We start from the raw sequence: 18,174 nt of genomic DNA, 5'->3' as shown, positions 1-18,174 counted from the left end.
CTGCTTTCGTATTTGTCTTGGAGAGCTCTCGATGAACTTGGTTCGTCTAGCACCGCAAGACGTGATTAACAGTGTTGTTGAAGCATCACGTCGAACCCCACAAAAGTGTCAACGACCAACTGAGCGTACGCTACTTTTTTGTTATTTAATAGAATAGTGATTTTACGCCGTCCTGCTTCGGCGACTCCATACCACGGGCGTCGTCCTCCAGATGTGTCAACCCCACCTCCTTCGGAGCATATCGAATTTAACCAACTCAAGGAAATCCTTCTCAAAAAAAGTGGTGATCTCTGCTACAATTTTGAGGTTTGCTGCTCCTATACATTAATCGCCTAGAGGATTACCGCAACCAAAGATGACTTTATCGACGAGGGTCAACTTGGTGCTGGAACTTGCGGGGTAGTTAAAAAAATGCGACATAAAGTAAGAAAGGATCTTGTCATGGCTGTCAAACAAATGCATGTGTCATCGACCTGTGCTGTGGAAAACAAAAGAATTATGATGGATTTGGACGTTGTTACAAAATGTGTTGGCTGTCCCAATATCGTCAAATGTGTGGGAATATTCTTCTCTATGGTAAGCTAGTGGAGGTGCTATCTATGCTTTTAAGTCTGAGGTGTGGATTTGCATGGAAGTTATGTCAACATCTCTTGATAACCTCATGCGGGACACTGCTGAACCGTTTCCCGAGTATGTTCTTGGCAAAATTGCGGTTTCGGTATGTTTTTTTTTACGATCTTATCCTCATAGATTGTAAAAGCTTTGGATTACCTCAAGAGAGAGCATAACATGATGCACCGAGGTATGCTCTATTTCTTATGCACTTTGGTTCTAGATGTCAAACCATCAAATATGCTCTTGAGCTCTACCGGCGATATTAAATTATGTGATTTCGGAATAAGTGGACAACTTAAAGATTCTATTGCGAATTCCAATCAGCTCGGCTGTATAGGCTATATGGCACCGGAAAGGCTAGAAAAATTCAAATATGACGTTCGTGCTGATATATGGTCTCTCGGAATATCGTTAGTCGAACTTGCCCTTAAGTCTTTCCCGTACAAAGGTTCCCAATTTGAATTTGCCATTCTCAGTAAAATCATTGAAGAACCGCCACCTAAGCTTCCAAATGATGGGCGCTATTCAGCTGACTTTTGTTCTTTTGTGGACAGGTGGTAAGTGGATTTGACGCTTGGTAGTGGCGTGTTCATTTTGCCAGTTCAGATTCTATTGTTTCCCTTATTTGATTTTCTACGATGATACTTGGTGTATTTTTGGCTACCATCCGGTTGCTTTCCCCTTGCCAAAGTAAATATTGAAGTGTGCAAAAACTTAGGAATTCAACTGGAGTTGTTTACTCCATAGAGTATGATTAGTTCAACTGAAATCTTTATTTTTTTTCACAATCTGGATTGGTGGAAATGACACTGTGACAGCTTGCCCTACTTTGTCATTCGATATTTAGCTTGATCAAAGATTACGTCCAACGTCCCAAGTATGGAGCACTTCGTAAGACCAACCTCTTTCTCACCTACAACCGGGAGCCGTTCGATGTTGGTGATTGGTATCGCACCGTCCGATTAAATCCTACTGGTAACCACAATGAGGGTCGCCACACCCCCATCTCCCCATCATCCTCCACCGTCACTCTTAGTCCTGACGGAAATCGCAGCTGGTTAGACTCCGAAATCGATGCACGTCGGAGTAATCAGCGTGAGACCTCACTGACTCGGCGCAGTCCCGCTCCTCTTCTATTTGATCCGCCAGCTCACCTGCTCCGGAAGGACTGCATACATCCTAACTGGCAAAAGCCTCTGGTATACAATTCTGTGAGGTCGCAGACTCTTCCACCGCCTGGCGCCTCATCCCACCGTCACGCCTCTCCGACTCCGCCGCCACTTTTGAATGCTATCGAAAGACCCGGCGTGGTCGGTTTTAACTCTTCCGGTGAGTTCGTTCTTTGCCGGAGTAGGATTCTTCAGCTGTTTAAGGGTTTTGGGTGGTATCAGTTTTCTACACCCGAATTTGCACATTTGTGGCGGACCTACGATCGGTTCTTTTGACCATCTATTTTTAGCATCCTGTGGTTGAGCTACTTATGGTATAATCGCATTTACTCCCTACTTTTGGATCGTAGAGTGCCAAATTCTTTGCAAGCTACACTTGCTAGTAGTATGATTGGTTTTGTTTTAAATCCTGCACATTATTTTCCAATCTTTGACGGTCTGATAGTCGCAAAATTCAATGTATTCTCTAGAAATATTGCTATTATCGAAAAAACAACACTACACATACTGAATTACACCTCAGGTCTTGTTTAGAATGCAACGCTTTCTTAAACCTCCCAGTTTCTTCTAGTGTGCAACCATGTGGTCACTTAGGGGCCACAGCAGGCATGTATTCACACGTGCAATTTGATTGTGGAGTGGGAAGGAGGAAGTCTCGTTACACTACATCCACAATGTGCCACCAAACTGCACGAAATCATTTATCATCTTGCTAGTGGCATTGCACACTTCTGCCTATTAGTCATTAGAGTCTCCCTAGGAAGTTCTTTTCCGCTGAATTGAGATGTGTGAAATTAAACCATAGTTACCTCTAACAATAGCCTTGTTGTTGCGGCTGTTAATATCGCCCTGTTTCGCCTTCATCTCCAATTGACTTCGAAGTGCTGTGTTACGCCGTGCCATCCTGCTTGTGTCTGTGTATCAAAGCCACGCTTGTTTTTGACTATATTCCGTTCCTTCATCAAAAGTTGTGGTTTCCTTCTGAAACGCGTTAGTTAGATTATTTGGGCGAACAGTGAAGAGCCCCTTTTTCATTTTGTAGTCGTAAAAATTATCAGTGCTTTTTACACATTGTACGCATGCATAACGGTAACGTTTTAAATTATTCGGATTTTTGAAATTGGATACTTTATCTCATTTATTTAATCCTTCTCAGATGTTGAAAACCTGGTGCTGTTAATTACCATAAAAAATAGTCATCTGTCCAGAGTTAAACGTGTTATTCATTACTCAAAGCAGTGTATTCACTATTCTATTTTAAAGGTGGTGGTGATAGTCCTGAGAATGTGATACTGCGCAACCGGAGCCGTCCGCGCGTTTCCTCGGGTCGAAAGCACCCGGAGGCATCTGAAATGGTACCACCAGTGGCGGTGGACGTGCGTCGGAACGCTTTTTACCCCCGCCTTGGCACCAACGATATTGGTGGGGACGCGGGCGACTCTCCTTGCGGCCATAGCACAACCAATACTACCACTTTGCAGGCCTATCTGAACAGCCTCAATCAGCAGCAACAGCAAGTGCCACAAACGGCGCCTTCGCCACCACTTACCTACTACACCGAACCCCGCTCCTCTCATCAGCGCCCATCCATCCTGCCCCCATCCTCCTCTCCCTCCTCCACCGTTACACCTCCGCGCCAGCCCTATACACCCAATGCGACCGCTATGGAGCAGAACGGCCACGACTCCCTTTCACGTCCTCTGCGTTCCGTCTCCGCAGGCTACAACGGCAATGGACGTCGCATTCAACGAGCCCCCGCCTGTCGTCTCATCTCGAATCCTTATCAGCCCACTCGAGTGGTCAACAATGACACCCCAGTCTTCTCATTCTCTCCCTCAAAAAAGACCATGGCTACCCAGCCTGTGGTCTCTACCCCCAGTTCTACTGACAGTGCTTCTGGTGGTGCCTCAGAAAACGAGGCACAGGAGTACCATCATGAGTACTTCTGGTATGCCCACCAACAGCTGAATCCACCCTCCCCATGATGTGAATTGGCGAGTACTGACATGCGCACTTTTCTTCGCGAATCTTTCCCTCCTCCGTTGCCGCTCTCCATATGCCACATCGTCTTTCATACCAGCGCACACTGCCGCTTTTAGTAACCATCCTCGTCTCTTCCCCCCTCCGCATTTATAAATTCCCTCTTTTTTTCTGCCACCTGCCTGTCTGCGTCCACTTGTCCTACCGTCCGACGTGCTTTTAATCTTGTGTGTACATCTCTCTAGTTTATGCTTCTTTCTCCTCTTCCTATTCTTTATCTTATCTCATGGCTTATCACGCTCTACTTACCCCAAGGTATTTGTAAATGTTTTGCACTGTTAAAAATCCGCTTTTGCAGCATATAGGGATGTCGATAACACACTCTGTAATTCTTTTTGTCCTTGCTCAGCCTATTGGAGGAAATGCATCTTCGAGCACTTTTAAACCTCCTTCCCAGGCATTATTTGAGTGCTATTCAGTTCTCGTCCATCAGTGATGACGTATATTTTGAATGTAAAGTCGACGTTACGTTGGAGTGGAGGATTACGTGCTTACGGATTTTAATTCTTCCTTCAACAAAGACGTTCCCATTACTTCTTTTTTGATGATGTCGCTTGTAATGGGAATTTGACTTGCTTTCACAGTTTTATTACTTGGATGTGGTGTGGTTCCCCCCGATGAGGATTGTCCTGTTTACTATAGGCGGGGGAATAGCTACGAGGGTAAATCTCGAGGCGTGAGTTATTTCGAATCTACAACGCATCATGTGACTGGGTTTTGAAAACAACCCGCAAAGAAATTCGCCAAGCTTACGCTACACTGCCACTGTCGCTCTGTGAGGGTGGGATGGGAATCGTATGATCTGTCGCCATGTGCTTTTTTTCCTGTCATCCATCGTGTTCTCCTTTTTCTTCGCTTGCTTTGGTCCTCTACTCCTTCAAATCTACCATTTTCCAGAGATGGCGTTATTGTAGACGAGACTAGGTTCCGCGTTTACCCATTGCAGCCAGACATTACTTTGGGAAATTAAGGTTTTGTTAATCAGTTATCGTCAATTGCCCACTAAAGCAATGTAATCAAGATACACTTTGCTCGACTTAAACTTATATTGGTGATTCGACTCCGTGCTGCTTTTTGTGTAAGGTGAATCCAGCAACGCTGTGAACGTTTACAAACCATAATTTCACACGTGCTCACGCGGTTTAGCCGACTTTGTTTCCGAGCTAACACTTTGATCTCCAAATATGCGGCGGCTATTGTGGTCCAACTGGAGAGCAAGAGAAAAAAGCAGAAAATTCCATAGCTGTTGCCTAACCGCGAAGTCATTTGCATGCAACATTGGTGGTTTGCGTGTGAATCCATATCAAGGGAGGCGGGTGTGACAAATTGCTTTTGTGGGTACTGGATTCGTCGCGTGAGGCTGATTTGCCTGCTGAAGAGTTTGGTGCATTCACGGATTGGCGCTGTGTTACTTAATTGCCTGTCCAATCCAGTCGGCCTCCTCGACTCTGTGGTTACTCTTATCCCGTTTACATTGTGACCATTACTTAGTGGTGTGGTTGTTTTAACTATAAATTGCGTTGAAAAGTAATACAGCTCATTAGAAGAGGCAAATGTTAGTACTTTAAGGGACCAACAAACTGTTACCCCTCAAAGGTAGTCGTCAACGCTAGCTGGACTTCGAATAGCCATTCGATGCAATTTAATCCTAAGCCCCTATCAATTTTACAGTAAATCAGATCCAACTCTGCCTCTGTATGTTTTAACTTTAGCATTCCTTGATGCTCACTGCCAAAGGAAAAAGAATTACAGTACTCTTCTGTTCTTCCTATGAAGACAGTTCTACAAAACCTCTTCAATAGTGAGCTAAAAGCGTTAGCGCTTAGGGATAAAAATTCTAGCTAAAGAGAGTATTGGTGCTGATACGGGCTAATAATTCACTGGAGCGTCTAAAACTACAGTCAGCTTTCAGTCGAAAGCAGTGTAGGCTATTCAAAATACGGTTTCGTAGAATGAAACAAGGCAAGAATGACAGATCATGAGCCCTTCTGCGTAAATCACTTGCCAATGAGCACTACAAGATAGCGCCAAAGAATAAAGACCTTAAAAATGGCTTGATGACAAGCTATGCTAGTATGTAGTCAAACTGCACCTTCCCTTGTCAAAGGCACTTGGTACTGTGGAAAATCGTTCGATTTACCAATTTACCGTGCTAATAGAGCATACATATTTTAGTTTCACATGAGCATGTAATCCTTACTGGAGTCAGTTTTTTTCATTTTACTCAGATTTAAACACAACACTTCAAGGAGCACTTGAGTACTGGCACTTTTGCACTCATGGTGTGTGATCACCGCAAATAGCTACGATCACTAGCCAAAAGCCATAGCACGTTCAAGACGTGGAAGGATTCCACCAAAATTGATTTCTTTTTAAATCTTGGTTACACAATCTAAAGGGCGTTTCTTCACGATCCATCCTAAGTAATTAGGATACTTCACACTCTGAGGGTTCATGCATCGTTCCACCGACTCCTGTGCATTCGCTTAGGCGTACGGTCGCGTATGCACTTGATACCAACTTTACAAGACGCTGGTCATTGATGAACATAATTAAAAGTGCCAATTTTAAAATGCAGATGAGCGTTGTGGTTATGGCTACCGACCTGCACCACAATGCATAATGTCACAAACTTCCTCAAAATCTAGGAACTTCCTTTGCAGTTTGTCACTTTTGTCAAATTCGATCGACAAAGTCGAAATTAAGTCAGAATGTCAATTCAGCATGTCATGGTTTGAAATTGCAGAAAGACAAGAGTGAAGCCCCAAGGCAAAAAACAACAGCAAAACTGAAAGGTAACCCAGCCACCTGACTTACAATAATAATTTCATCAACGATTGAATAGTGAAATACGGAAAGGCATTATTAAGTCTTCAGTGTTAAGGTAATATAATGCACGCCTAAATTTTTCTTTCACTCAACTACTGTTCAAGATATTCTCTTTACAAATTCACACAGTCTGAATGCTCAGGAGTTGAATATCACATAAATAAGAGCCGTCAATACTAAATTCCCATGTTTTTACTGGTAGTAGCAACAAATGAGTAAATTAGAGCCCTAATCAAATTGGTCTAAACAGTGATTCCCAATGACTTTACTTAAGTATCAATGAAGGAATGGAGTTAGATTGAGCAGTAAGTTGTGGGTTGCCTAAAAATGTCAATAAAATCGCCTGAGAAGTGTAATGTTTTAAGGCCACTTCAATTTCATCCGCTTTGCCAAATGCGGTGTGTTCAAACCCGAGGGCACGTAAAGTGTCACTGAAATAGATTGCATGCGAAGTGAAAGGCTTCTGGATGATGCTGGCTAGCTCACTTGCTAGGCATTTTAATCGTCAAGGCATATTAATTGACTCTGAAAGCCCCTAGGATTTCTGCTGTCTGGAGCGTGTCACTATCTAAAAAGGCCAATATGGCGTGACAGTGATCAACAGTAAGTTCACCGTAAGGGTCAGCGACAATCTATGATTGAAAATCCATCTTCGGTGAACTTGTGAAAGCTGTCACAATTGTCATTATATGCATTCTATGTGTTCGCTTTATTGCTAAGCCATTTACACTAGTCAGAAACGTGTGTGTAAGCCTCACTTTCATGTTACCCGGCTTAATGCGACCATGGTGAAGATGAATCTTTCCTGCAGTCAAGATACGCCCAACCGAATAGAGGGCCTGTGCCAAAAAACTAAGAGTACCACCATTTTTAAGACAAATGAACCCACTGTTTTGTCTGTCAAAAGCGGTGGTACCAGCGCCACTTGCAAATATGGAACTAGTGCACGGCTGATGTGACATGAACCAAATGCATTTAAGGTTTCATGAAACTCGGCTCAACCTATGTAGGCTACCAGCATACCTTCTTCAGGTGTTTAACATTTCCATACTTGAATACAAAAATAAATTACTAGTTAGGTGAGTGAGAAATGTGTTTGCTTCAAAAAATACCCATTATTTGCTTACACCTCCATCAAACAGAACAGTAATATTGAGTGATCCCTCAACTGAGAAATACGACTTCTCAACTACTCCAGTTCAGTTGCGGGTAAAAGCTGAGTTTTGAAAACACAAAATAACTTTCTTCAGTGTTAGAAACATTAACAATGACCTCGTGTTCACCGCTGCTGATAACAGGCGTTGCAGGCTTAATTCCACCAGTTGCATAAGGGCTAGATTACCTTATCACCTAAATGAAACCAAAACTTCTGATGCCAGCCGAGGGATTGTGTAAAAAGGTTAAGTTTTGTGGAATCTTAAGCAAGGGTAACGCATATCGGCACAACTTCATCCGCCCTATTCTTCCTTTCCCAACCAATCCAGCATCTTTTCTAGAATTAACTCCTCCAATTCGATAAAATCAATTCAAGATTGGCTCATTAGATCCTGGTTGTAAAAACCAACTGTCCTTGCTCAAGAGCACTCGCCAGCCTATAATCTAATACGACACTGTGCGCCCTTTTTCCACCCTTGGTCAACAACGGCGAAGTTAACTACGCCCCTTGTTGTCCGAAGCTATGCGATCAAACAGGTACAAGAGAGTGGTAAAACATTTCAGAACTTGCTTTGGGAGAGGTTAAAACTTTAATTTGACTGCATCTTCGTACACTACAAAGCTATTTCAAGCCCTCAGAAGAGCTCATATGGGACTTCCTGAGGTATCACTGGCTGAAACCGTAAATCTGGAAGCCAGTCTTAAAACCTCTCATGTCGCATGAAAATTAATAAGAAGTCCTTTTTAGAAATCAACTATATTAGAACATTGCAAGCATCTCAGTTACAAACACGAATCCTCAAAATCCTTGGCAGAGGAATCCCCAAGAAAGACCCACGTTTTGGAAGAACAAGGCTAAAAGCCACGGCATTACGGGCGATACGCCGAGCAAGAGGCATATTAGTGACTAGTTGCTCCACCGAACACACCGATCAGCAGCATTGCACAAATTATATTTCGATAACTAGTTATATAGGTAGAGGGATAGCATGAGGGAGATGGGAAAATCGAGCGTTAAATGACTACTGAAGGGAAGAAAAGGGGCAGAGGACAAAGCAGTCTCCACCTATTGAAAGCTCTAACATATCGTGGGCGAGGGGAAGTAATGAAAGGCTCGAAAGATGAAAAATGTCAAAATACGCGCCTATTGAGAGTTGGTAGATGTGTATTTGCGTGTATGTACACCGATAAACAGAGAGGGAACTTGTCTGTTACCGGAAGAGGTGAGGCACAGCTGAAGCAGGTTGCATGTCGGCCAGCATAGAGGAGAAGTCTGAGAGCCGTTGGTACTCTTCGTATCCCTTTTCCACCATCCCCAATGCTCCCGTTGCCCCCTCTCCCTCCTCTTCCTCTTCCTCCTCCGTGAAGGTGGGGTTCGAAGCCTGGTGGTGGTTGCTACCGACACCACCTGAATGGGCTGCGGGCGGCAAACGCAGCGGACAGGGCAGCATCTCGGGCATCACTGTCAAATGGGTTATCAATGCCTCAAGGGAGGGCCACTCCTTATCCAGACCCTAAAATTGGATGCCAAAAAAACAATACATACAAGGTGCTGATTTGAAAATTACAAAATGTCATCTGTATACTTCAAAAGGCCTTGTGTTTTCCACTTTATATAAACAGAGCAATTGTTTTTACGGCTACTAATTAGTAGTTGAGCAAATGGACCCAAAGAAAATGTATCCACGGCCAGTACCTCTATTGTTCCAGTCAACATTATAGCTTGAACTACTGATTTTACTGAAATTGTTTTAGTAGGCAGCCTCTTTGATATAATACTTTTGCCAATTTTGTAGAACCGATGGACGAAAGGAAAGACAGGCATGTTCCAAGAGTACTTGTTCCTTGACACACCAAATGAATACAATAAGATGCTAAATTTAGAGGTCGGCATTTAGAAACAGCAGTGTGGTAAAAATGGGGAAAAAGATATGAGAGGAAGTGAGAGCACACATCCACTTGGGAAATAAAGTTGACGTTCTATTCCCCGGAGAAAGTTACCACCATTAGCCTTGGCTTTGGAAGTTGGGTAGAGAGATTTAACTAGCCTGAAAAGCTAAGAATTTTAATTCGCACATATTCCAAAGCGAGCGATCCTGGACAATTAATAGTTGAGGTACAGAGGTGGGGATGTTGCAATGAACATGTATGGGATATGTGGGGGTAATTTGCACATAGTCCAATAAAAAGCCTGTGAAATAACATTGAAATTGAACATGATTTTCCTAGGATATCAGAAGGCACGAGATCCTATAATGCATTGAATATTACAATTAGGCACGTTATCCTCAGAAAAACAGATTTATATGGTATAAATTAGGTCTTCTTTTCAGATGGAAAAAAAATTTCAAAAGTAAACACCAAACCAAGCAGTGATGATATTCAAAAGAAAAAATCAAGGGGTTTGAGTTGTGCAAATATTTGATTCCCCATTCAAGAGCAACCCAAGATGGCTGTAAAAAATGGCATTGAATTGCATCATTCCTCGATGTTTGTTCGCTTCGATGTTGAATTTATTTGAAACTGCATGAGCTTTTCCAGCTTCCTGAGATTTGGTGCAAACATGGAGTGGCATGACGGTCATGTCGCCTAGCCAACTCCCTCCAACTCCCCAACCTCTAAGCTGTTAGTGTAAACAAAAGCGAAACTGGTGAAAAAAATGCATAAATGGAATATTTTAACTTTTAAACTGCAAGTTAAATGCTACAGCATTATAAGATTTGACCTCTGTGCTAGTGCATTGCCCCAACAAGAATAAGTACAAATAGGACACTGAAGTTTTAATTTACATGGGGTTATTTGGTTACTTTGATATTATTTGCCAAGGGAAAACACTTCAAGAAAAGCATTGAAGCTCAAATCAAAACCTATTACTCGGATGCATGAGCATCCTGGTATCGGGTTCAAAAATTGACAAATCGCTACCCAGTCCAGGAACATAGGAAGCCTACTACTTTTAAGACGGTACCGGATTGTGCATTCCTCCTAATGAGGGAGCACTCCGAGGTTCAAACAATGCAGCAGGATATGATGGCAAGTAGTGAAAAACACAAAAAAGCAAATAGGGAGTCAGAAAGAGGAGGGTAAGAACGCACCTTGAGTTTGACGCCATGCTTAGAGTGTTGGATGAGGTAATGAGTGATACCAACACAATTGACGTTGGTTGGCACTCGCACCGAGAGCGCCCAACAGCCCGGCTGGGTCACGCTGTCTCGCACCAAGAAGCTCCCTGTCTGAAAAGCGAATACAAGGACACCAATTATATTAAAATACTAAAATTACAAATGGCTGGCGTTTTCTTTGATGCAATACTTCACAATCCGATATGGTATGGTATATGTGAATGCTTGGCAGTCCCAGAGGCTCTATCATGTTATTTTCTTCCAATTAAAGCGCATGATACAAGCGTCACATTTATGCGAGGCCTCAAATTTCCCATCTGTGCTCAGAACCACAAATATATGAAACGCATACCTTATCAGCTCCTGGTAACTGGTTGCAACAAATCGCATGTTAAATAGATTGGTTGATTTTAAAACAATGAAGTATGCGCATCGTTCGAGGATAATGACACTGTTTTAAGTTTTGACAACCTATTTGACAGACTCGGCTTTCCAAGTGTTTGTGCCATACTAAAACGTCTGGATTGTAGAGGACGGCTCTCCCCTGAGATGCTGATGGGGTATGTGGTAAACAAAAGTAAAGCTTGTCTTTAGTGATGGACATGACAATTTTCTGCATGGAATAGAGGCATGAAGACGACTGTGGTGTAAACAACAAGGTATATGAAAACGAGTGCCACCTATTTCTACAGTTTAGACCAGCGGAGGAATTAAATCCCATTTGTCGAGACTGAAATGCGTAACATGACGCCTCAACACTATGACAATGCATCTTGAGATTGAGTATCATAAAGTCACTACGACGAGGACAAAAATTGAACTAGAATTACTATTATCAAGCATTCATTGTTAAAAAGATCTTCAAACGATTGCTGAATATTAAAGAAAAACGTCCTGGCTCCGCAAACATCCACCACCATTCTTTCAAGCAATAAATATGGAATCGGTTCTTCATAATCAGGTCATTTGTAAAGTTTGAAAAACCAAACAACAAAGCCATACTCGTCAAAACTGTTATCCAACTGCTGTTCTGCATAAGAAAATAGAAGTACCACCTCCAGTGGTGAGCCTGAAAGGAGGAAAGGTCGAAGAGACTTTAATGCGAAGTAAAGAAGAAATTCTGCATAACGAGAAAGAGATTTAAAACGAGGCTAATTTAGCCCGTTTAGACCACTTCCCTCCTGTTGCGTTACTGAAACGTAATATAGCACACATCCATCCACAGATTCCAATGATTGGTCTCGAGCTAGAATCTCATAGTTAATGAGATAAAAAGGCTAGAAATGTCAAAATTACACTGAAAATTGTTGCCATTGTCACTAAGCATCCATTCTCAAACACCCTAGTTATCAAAGTAACCTGGTTAAGAAGCAGCTCAGAAGTAAGAACATTGTGGCACGTTGAACAGGTAACAGAGAAAGGTGCATTTTTCTTCTTCAAAATCAACAGTCAATAAATTGTTTGAACAAAAGAAGAAAAAGATACCACAATAGTGCTTATGAAATGGCTCCCTCTCCTGCCGTTTTTTTCCTCCCTCTCGTACCCTCCACCTAGCTGAAGTTGACCAAGGGTGGTCAGTAATGACAATTTGCGCACAATCTCAGGTGGACTTTACTTTGTTGTGATTGTGATGAGAGCGGATTAACATTCCACTGTCAACGTCAGGGCATAAAAGACCTGAAACGCAGCCACCCCTTCGACCAGACAACATTTGAGCGTTTTCGTGGAAGAATTTGCACCTAACTTCGCAGCACCTCACTTCCAAAGTAGTCGGGATTTACATCTGACGTGACTCCTCAGTCATAATTTCAAGAACTATTTATAACATCAGATAAACATCCTTATGAGCTCAAAATAAAGCTTTATAGAGACTACGATAAAACACTTCTTAGAAACGTTTAACTCCTTAAACAGCGGTCAGCACACGCCGACCTCGTGACTGAGTAGACGCTATTGACCCCATATAACCACAATTCTCTGCACACATTCACAACACTCATCGAATGAAGATGTTCTCCCCTAACCAATCTGCTTGTTTCAAGGGTATTAAATTGTAGGCGGAAGTGAGGAACGCTGAACCTCTTAAAAAAAGCAACTAATGAAAAAGACTGAACACATACCTCTTCATGCGTGAGCAACTCGAGAGCGACCTCACGAGGCAAGTAAGCCTGAAACCAGGGGGGTGTGGGGTGTTGAAATGGCAGAAGAGGCGCCGGAGTGGGTGTCGGAGTAGGTGTCGCTGTGGGCGTCGGCGTCTCCCCTGTCCACCGACCAGGTTGGTGATGTGGTTGACGCGATGGCGTAGGTGTCGGTCGAAAGCAGTTCAGCCAGCCCCTACAACCGCCGTTAATCGTTGCCAATGGCTGTGACTGCTGATTACCACTGCTTCCGTTGTGTAGTGACGATGGAGACGATTCCAGACCCGCGTGCAGTGGACAAGGACCTGACATCTCGCCACCACCGGTTGCTTCTGCTGCTGTTGATTGCCTGCATATTGTTAAGTAAGCTGGTTAATAGATAAGAGGAACTAATTTATTGAATGTTCTGTGAAACGGTCGATCACGTTTCACCAATACTATGCATCCACAATTTTCGACCATTCGCCTTGATCATCCTTTTCTTTATTATTTAGATGGGCCATAATCACTTTGCACCTATGATTTGATTTTGGAATGGGCAAGTTAAAATACATAACTGATTCATTTAATGAAGTGACTCGGGGCATTTCGCCCAGGTAAGCAATTTTAATTGCAAAAAAGAGCCAGGTGTATATAAGGGGGTGAAGGTATGATTTTGGCTAGAAAAAAATACTTTATCCAATTAACAGGGATTGAAGTAATAAATATACCATCATTCTCTCTACATCAAAAGAAAACCGTTTCCACTTTTGTATCATTCTAGCGGCTGGCAAAATAAACGTGAACGCCTCAAAATGGCTCATCGAGTGAGTGCAGTCAAACTTCGACTTCGTGGGAGTAGTAGGTGTTATCCGCTAAGACTGGTTTTAATTATTCAGCTCAAATGCAAATTCTGAGGTCGAACTAGATCTCCAATAGTATTAGCTAGGCAATCCCAAAAACCACACATTTACACAGCGAAAAAAAGGAGGAAGTTGGATGATAGGAGATAATGTCCCCGGTGAATGGCAAATAGTTTGATGGTTGCTTTCGAAGGATGTGGTATCATAAAAGAAGCCTTATTCCATACCATGACCCGGATACAGCAATGACAGTGAGGAAATGCCATTATAATTAGTGTTAGGTGCTATCTTTAACAAAATGACGGTTTAATAATTCGTCAACATACCTCAGTGCCAGTCAGAGTCGAGTAACTAATTTGCTTTGCACTAAAAATTTTTCATCTGTGCACAAGTAAAGATAAGAAAGAGAGCTCTTCCATACGTTGCCTTCCGAAATGATGTTAGATAAGGAACATTCTTAAATGCTGCTTCATGACTCTCATAAATCCAAGCGGCGAGAACTAAATACAAAGCTGGGGTGATGCTACAAATTCCCATCCAATCACATGGCGTGGTCATTAGACGAAATTATACACTGAAAAATACAACGTTCAGCTTTAATATTAGTCGCCTTCCAAACAAACTACTGCTTCGATAGCTGTTCTTAAAGAACCCGGCCTTATTTCACCTCCCAGTTTAAAGCATGAATATGACACTATGCCACAGGTAGCTAAGTATTCTAATTTTAAACGCTGCCTATAAGCCAGAGCAAAATTAAAGAAAATCAACCCGTCTTTCTTTGAGAAAACTAATTTGTACGTATACAACTCAGTAGCAGAAACATAATGCCTAAGCATATGGTGAAGTGTAGAAGACTAAACAAATAGGATGAGAAAAAGACTCACCAAGCCGTAACGGGGCCATCGAAGGGAGGGACAGGACAGACATCAGCGAGTTTTTGGTCGTGCTGAGACGTCGCTATCACTGCCCCCAACTCTTCTGCCTCCGTTTCCACCTCTGCAGCAGCTGCTGCCTCAAGAATCGCGAATTCCAAGTCCTCTGCATCCTCCTCCTCCTCCACCTCCCTCTTGTTGGCACTCCCGCTATCCTTCGGACTTTCAGTCTCTAAATCCGAAATCTCCGCACCGGAGGACTCACTCAGGCTCTGAAGGGGCACTCTGCCTCCTGATTTGTGAGGAGAGGCCTCGGAGGAGGAGTGCCGAGAGGTCGCACCAAAGCCTCTGCGCAAGGAGTGTACTCTAGAGGGGACGGAACATTGACAAAAAGGTTACAAGATAGTGGTAGCTCACAACATTCCAATCGGACGTAATTGAGATGCCCAAATTACCTGCTTCAAGGATTAGAGTAAGACTACCACTAATCCTGGTCCCCGCATTTAAAGAAAAAGGGCGAAGGAAATACTGTAGTATCTTGCGACATTTCATTCGCATAAAATCGTCAAAGACAATCACCTTATGTCTCCACTTAAAGGGATGAACAGAGAAACGAAAAGCTGGCACCTTTCGAACCAGCTGTACCGGAAAAACAAGCAATGAAAACGCCATATTTCAGGTCGATCAAACAACAGAAAGTTCACACAATTAACGCAATATTTTTTAGCGCTCGGCAAATAAAAAAAGGTTCTGTGCGTGTTCCATGGGTAAAGTGACTCAATTTTACTAGAACATAAGTCACACAGTGGTAATAAATTTTAACCCAAACGGAGAATAAATACTCATTTGAAAAACTGTAAGAGCAGGACTTTCAGTGATACTAAAGAATTCTCAGAAGGACAAAGGGATGAAAGGTAAAAACGCCAAGAAAAGTCTAATCGGACCTGATGAGTGAAAGGGAGGGGAGGAGAGGGAAGAAATTCGCCATCGAAGAGACAACGCCACCACCAAGACCGTTCGCAAAGAATTAAGTGCTCATTGTGTTCAGGTCACCCTCCAAACAATTAAATTTAAGCACGTCACAATAGGATTATTAAAGTCTAGCCTATTCACAGAAAATTACCGTTATTTAATGTGGTTATAAAGATCCTCGTCTCATTGGACTGTTAACAGAGAAAGACCTCCTCCGGTTCGAGAGTGATTTCTCAAATAAGATTATGAAATTGAGCAGCGGGTAAACTGGAATTACGCGTTCAAAATTCGTAACTACATTATAACGTTTTCGCTGCAGTAGCTAGCTAAAATGACGGTCATATAGGTCGCCACAGGTGAAAAAAAACTGCACGAGCATGACAAACAGGTTCCAGATAGAGACAACAAATCTTTTAATCTTTTTTTCAATACGTGGAATAATAAATGATTTCAATAACCAGCTGATGAGGTTAAACAAAATTACATGGGGCTGAGCGTTGTTCTTAAGGCAAAGTAACAACGAGTAGCGCTACGGAGGATCTCACTGAAAAGAAACGTTTCCCCTTGTCTGTTGCATATGATGCGGGCGAAAATGCGGTGCAATTTTTTCTTGATTCCTGAATCTTAAATTGCACAGAAATAATTCGTAATCACCGTATTCTAAGCAATCGAATAAGATTTCACAAAATAAATGATGAAAATGATTTACGAACTACCTCAGAAAGCAACATCAGCAAATTAGATGTTATTACCCCAAAATATGCGCATTTTGTACGAAAACTAGAGAACGCGGGGGAAGGAGCTAAGTCTCTAACGTCTGAAGCGCAGAAGAGAAACAACTTCGCACTAAAAGGAAGACACTTGATGACCCGCACAGAGCGTCGATGCAGAGGGCTTTGGAGTTAAAAGCCAAGGCGTGCCACGTAATCATCTGCAGCAAATTCATGATCCCAACCGAATTAATCAACGCCCTGTTGATGAACACAAACACAGGCAGACGTGAAAATCTCAGCCTATAAAAATAGACTAAGCTGGGTAAAACAAACGATTATAGTGATATAATTGAGATCAAATCACAGAAGATCGGCATCTTGCTACAACAAAGAGCTTGTTGTTCATATGCTACAGGTATGATGGTGAGAAAGCAAATAACATAAAATACTACACTTTTCACTTCAAGAGAGGACAATGATCATACCCGAATGACCGTATCAAAAATATGGCCAAAATTGAATCATCCCTACCTACTAGAAGGGCGTTTCATCAGAATGAGAAAACACCTTTAAGTTGACATGTTAGCGATTACAGAATATCTTGGAACGGTTGGATGTCATTCCGGGTGTAGAGCTGCTTATAGTCAAACACTAAAGATGACGGCGCTTAACTGCAGCGTTAAAATACCATCAAAACAACTTTCTATGTTAAAACAACAATCTAATGAGGACCAAAACAAAGTAGCATTTGCGCTGAATTCCTACGAGTGCAAAAGGGGTGGAGCCTGACAAACCAAACTTTATGTAACAGTGAATACAAATCTTAATCGTCGATAAGAGAAAAAGACAAATAAGCAACTGTGGTAATAAAAACAAGATTAAAAGTACAGTGAGCAAAAGAAATGATAGAAAGCCCGAAGTGAACAGTAAAAGCAGTATGACGGCAAGGTAGGTACCAGTATGAATGACAAAATCAGCCCGTAGTCTTCGGCTTAAAAAGGTATCTGCTTGTGGTTTTGCCGTGTAGGCGTGAATGAAAATGGGAAATGGAAATAGTGAAAGTGGCCACTACAGAGAGAGGCGGCCTGCCAACAGCAACAATTTCATTTGGAACATTTAAAGCCGGAGAACCGCCTACGTTCGAAATAATAACTAAGGAATCTTACTTATTATTGTCCCGCGAAATGTGCTAAAAGCACTAAATTTAAAAAGAACATCTACAAGTGCGCAGCGTTTTAGTAGCGAATACCTGGGTTAATCTTACAAAAGGAGCTTCTTGAAAAAATTAGCTAGCTTGGAAGAAATACATTCGTTAATGATCTATCAACCGTTTTTCATTTAATTCAGCGACGAAACAATCAGCATAATTCGAGAGCTATGCTGCTTGAGCACAATGAAGGCACGCGATAGAAAAAAACGGAGAACCATCGACCCGACTGGGCAGTTTCGACTGTACCAGTAGGCGTAAATACGCGTGACAAGCTGATTAGCGCTACGAAAATGTATTAGGCATTACAAATGGTAGCCTGCTCACAGTTTAAATTTTGTGAAAAGCGTTGTGCACCCAAAAGCTCGTTCCAAGGCCTGCCCCACTACTAAATCGAAAATAAACACGTTTTGTTATTTCTTTCCAGCATAATCCATTTCCTAATTTGATGAGCAATGCATGTGATATGGGGGTTCTGAAAGAAAAAAATTGAGTGTCAT

General features: G+C 42.3%; 2 protein-coding genes across 2 annotated transcripts; one reads left to right on the top strand and one right to left on the bottom strand. All coding sequences in view use genetic code 11, as the record gives it.

Annotated features, from left to right (window-relative positions):
• Positions 1 to 31: 31 nt before the first annotated feature.
• EGR_04146 (Dual specificity mitogen-activated protein kinase kinase) lies at positions 32 to 5,240 on the top strand (the record flags this gene model as incomplete). Its single annotated transcript, XM_024493395.1, has 9 exons — positions 32 to 125; positions 158 to 306; positions 337 to 576; positions 611 to 718; positions 751 to 1,172; positions 1,463 to 1,944; positions 3,048 to 3,732; positions 4,467 to 4,500; positions 5,133 to 5,240. 9 exons carry the CDS (start codon positions 32 to 34, stop codon positions 5,238 to 5,240), a joined length of 2,322 nt encoding a protein of 773 aa, XP_024352096.1.
• Positions 5,241 to 9,019: 3,779 nt separating this feature from the next.
• Positions 9,020 to 16,700, bottom strand: EGR_04145 (Tensin-4; the record flags this gene model as incomplete). Its single annotated transcript, XM_024493394.1, has 5 exons — positions 9,020 to 9,322; positions 10,904 to 11,041; positions 13,051 to 13,417; positions 14,795 to 15,148; positions 16,630 to 16,700. The coding sequence occupies 5 exons, from the start codon at positions 16,698 to 16,700 to the stop codon at positions 9,020 to 9,022; spliced, it is 1,233 nt and encodes a 410-aa protein (XP_024352095.1).
• Between the last annotated feature and the right edge of the window lie 1,474 nt (positions 16,701 to 18,174).

The sequence above is a fragment of the Echinococcus granulosus genome (genome assembly GCF_000524195.1).
Source record: "Echinococcus granulosus chromosome Unknown EG_S00025, whole genome shotgun sequence".
In the NCBI taxonomy this organism is placed as follows: Eukaryota; Metazoa; Platyhelminthes; class Cestoda; order Cyclophyllidea; family Taeniidae; genus Echinococcus; species Echinococcus granulosus.
The sequence above is the reverse complement of the archived record's forward strand: the minus strand, read 5'-3'. Positions and strand labels throughout refer to the sequence as shown.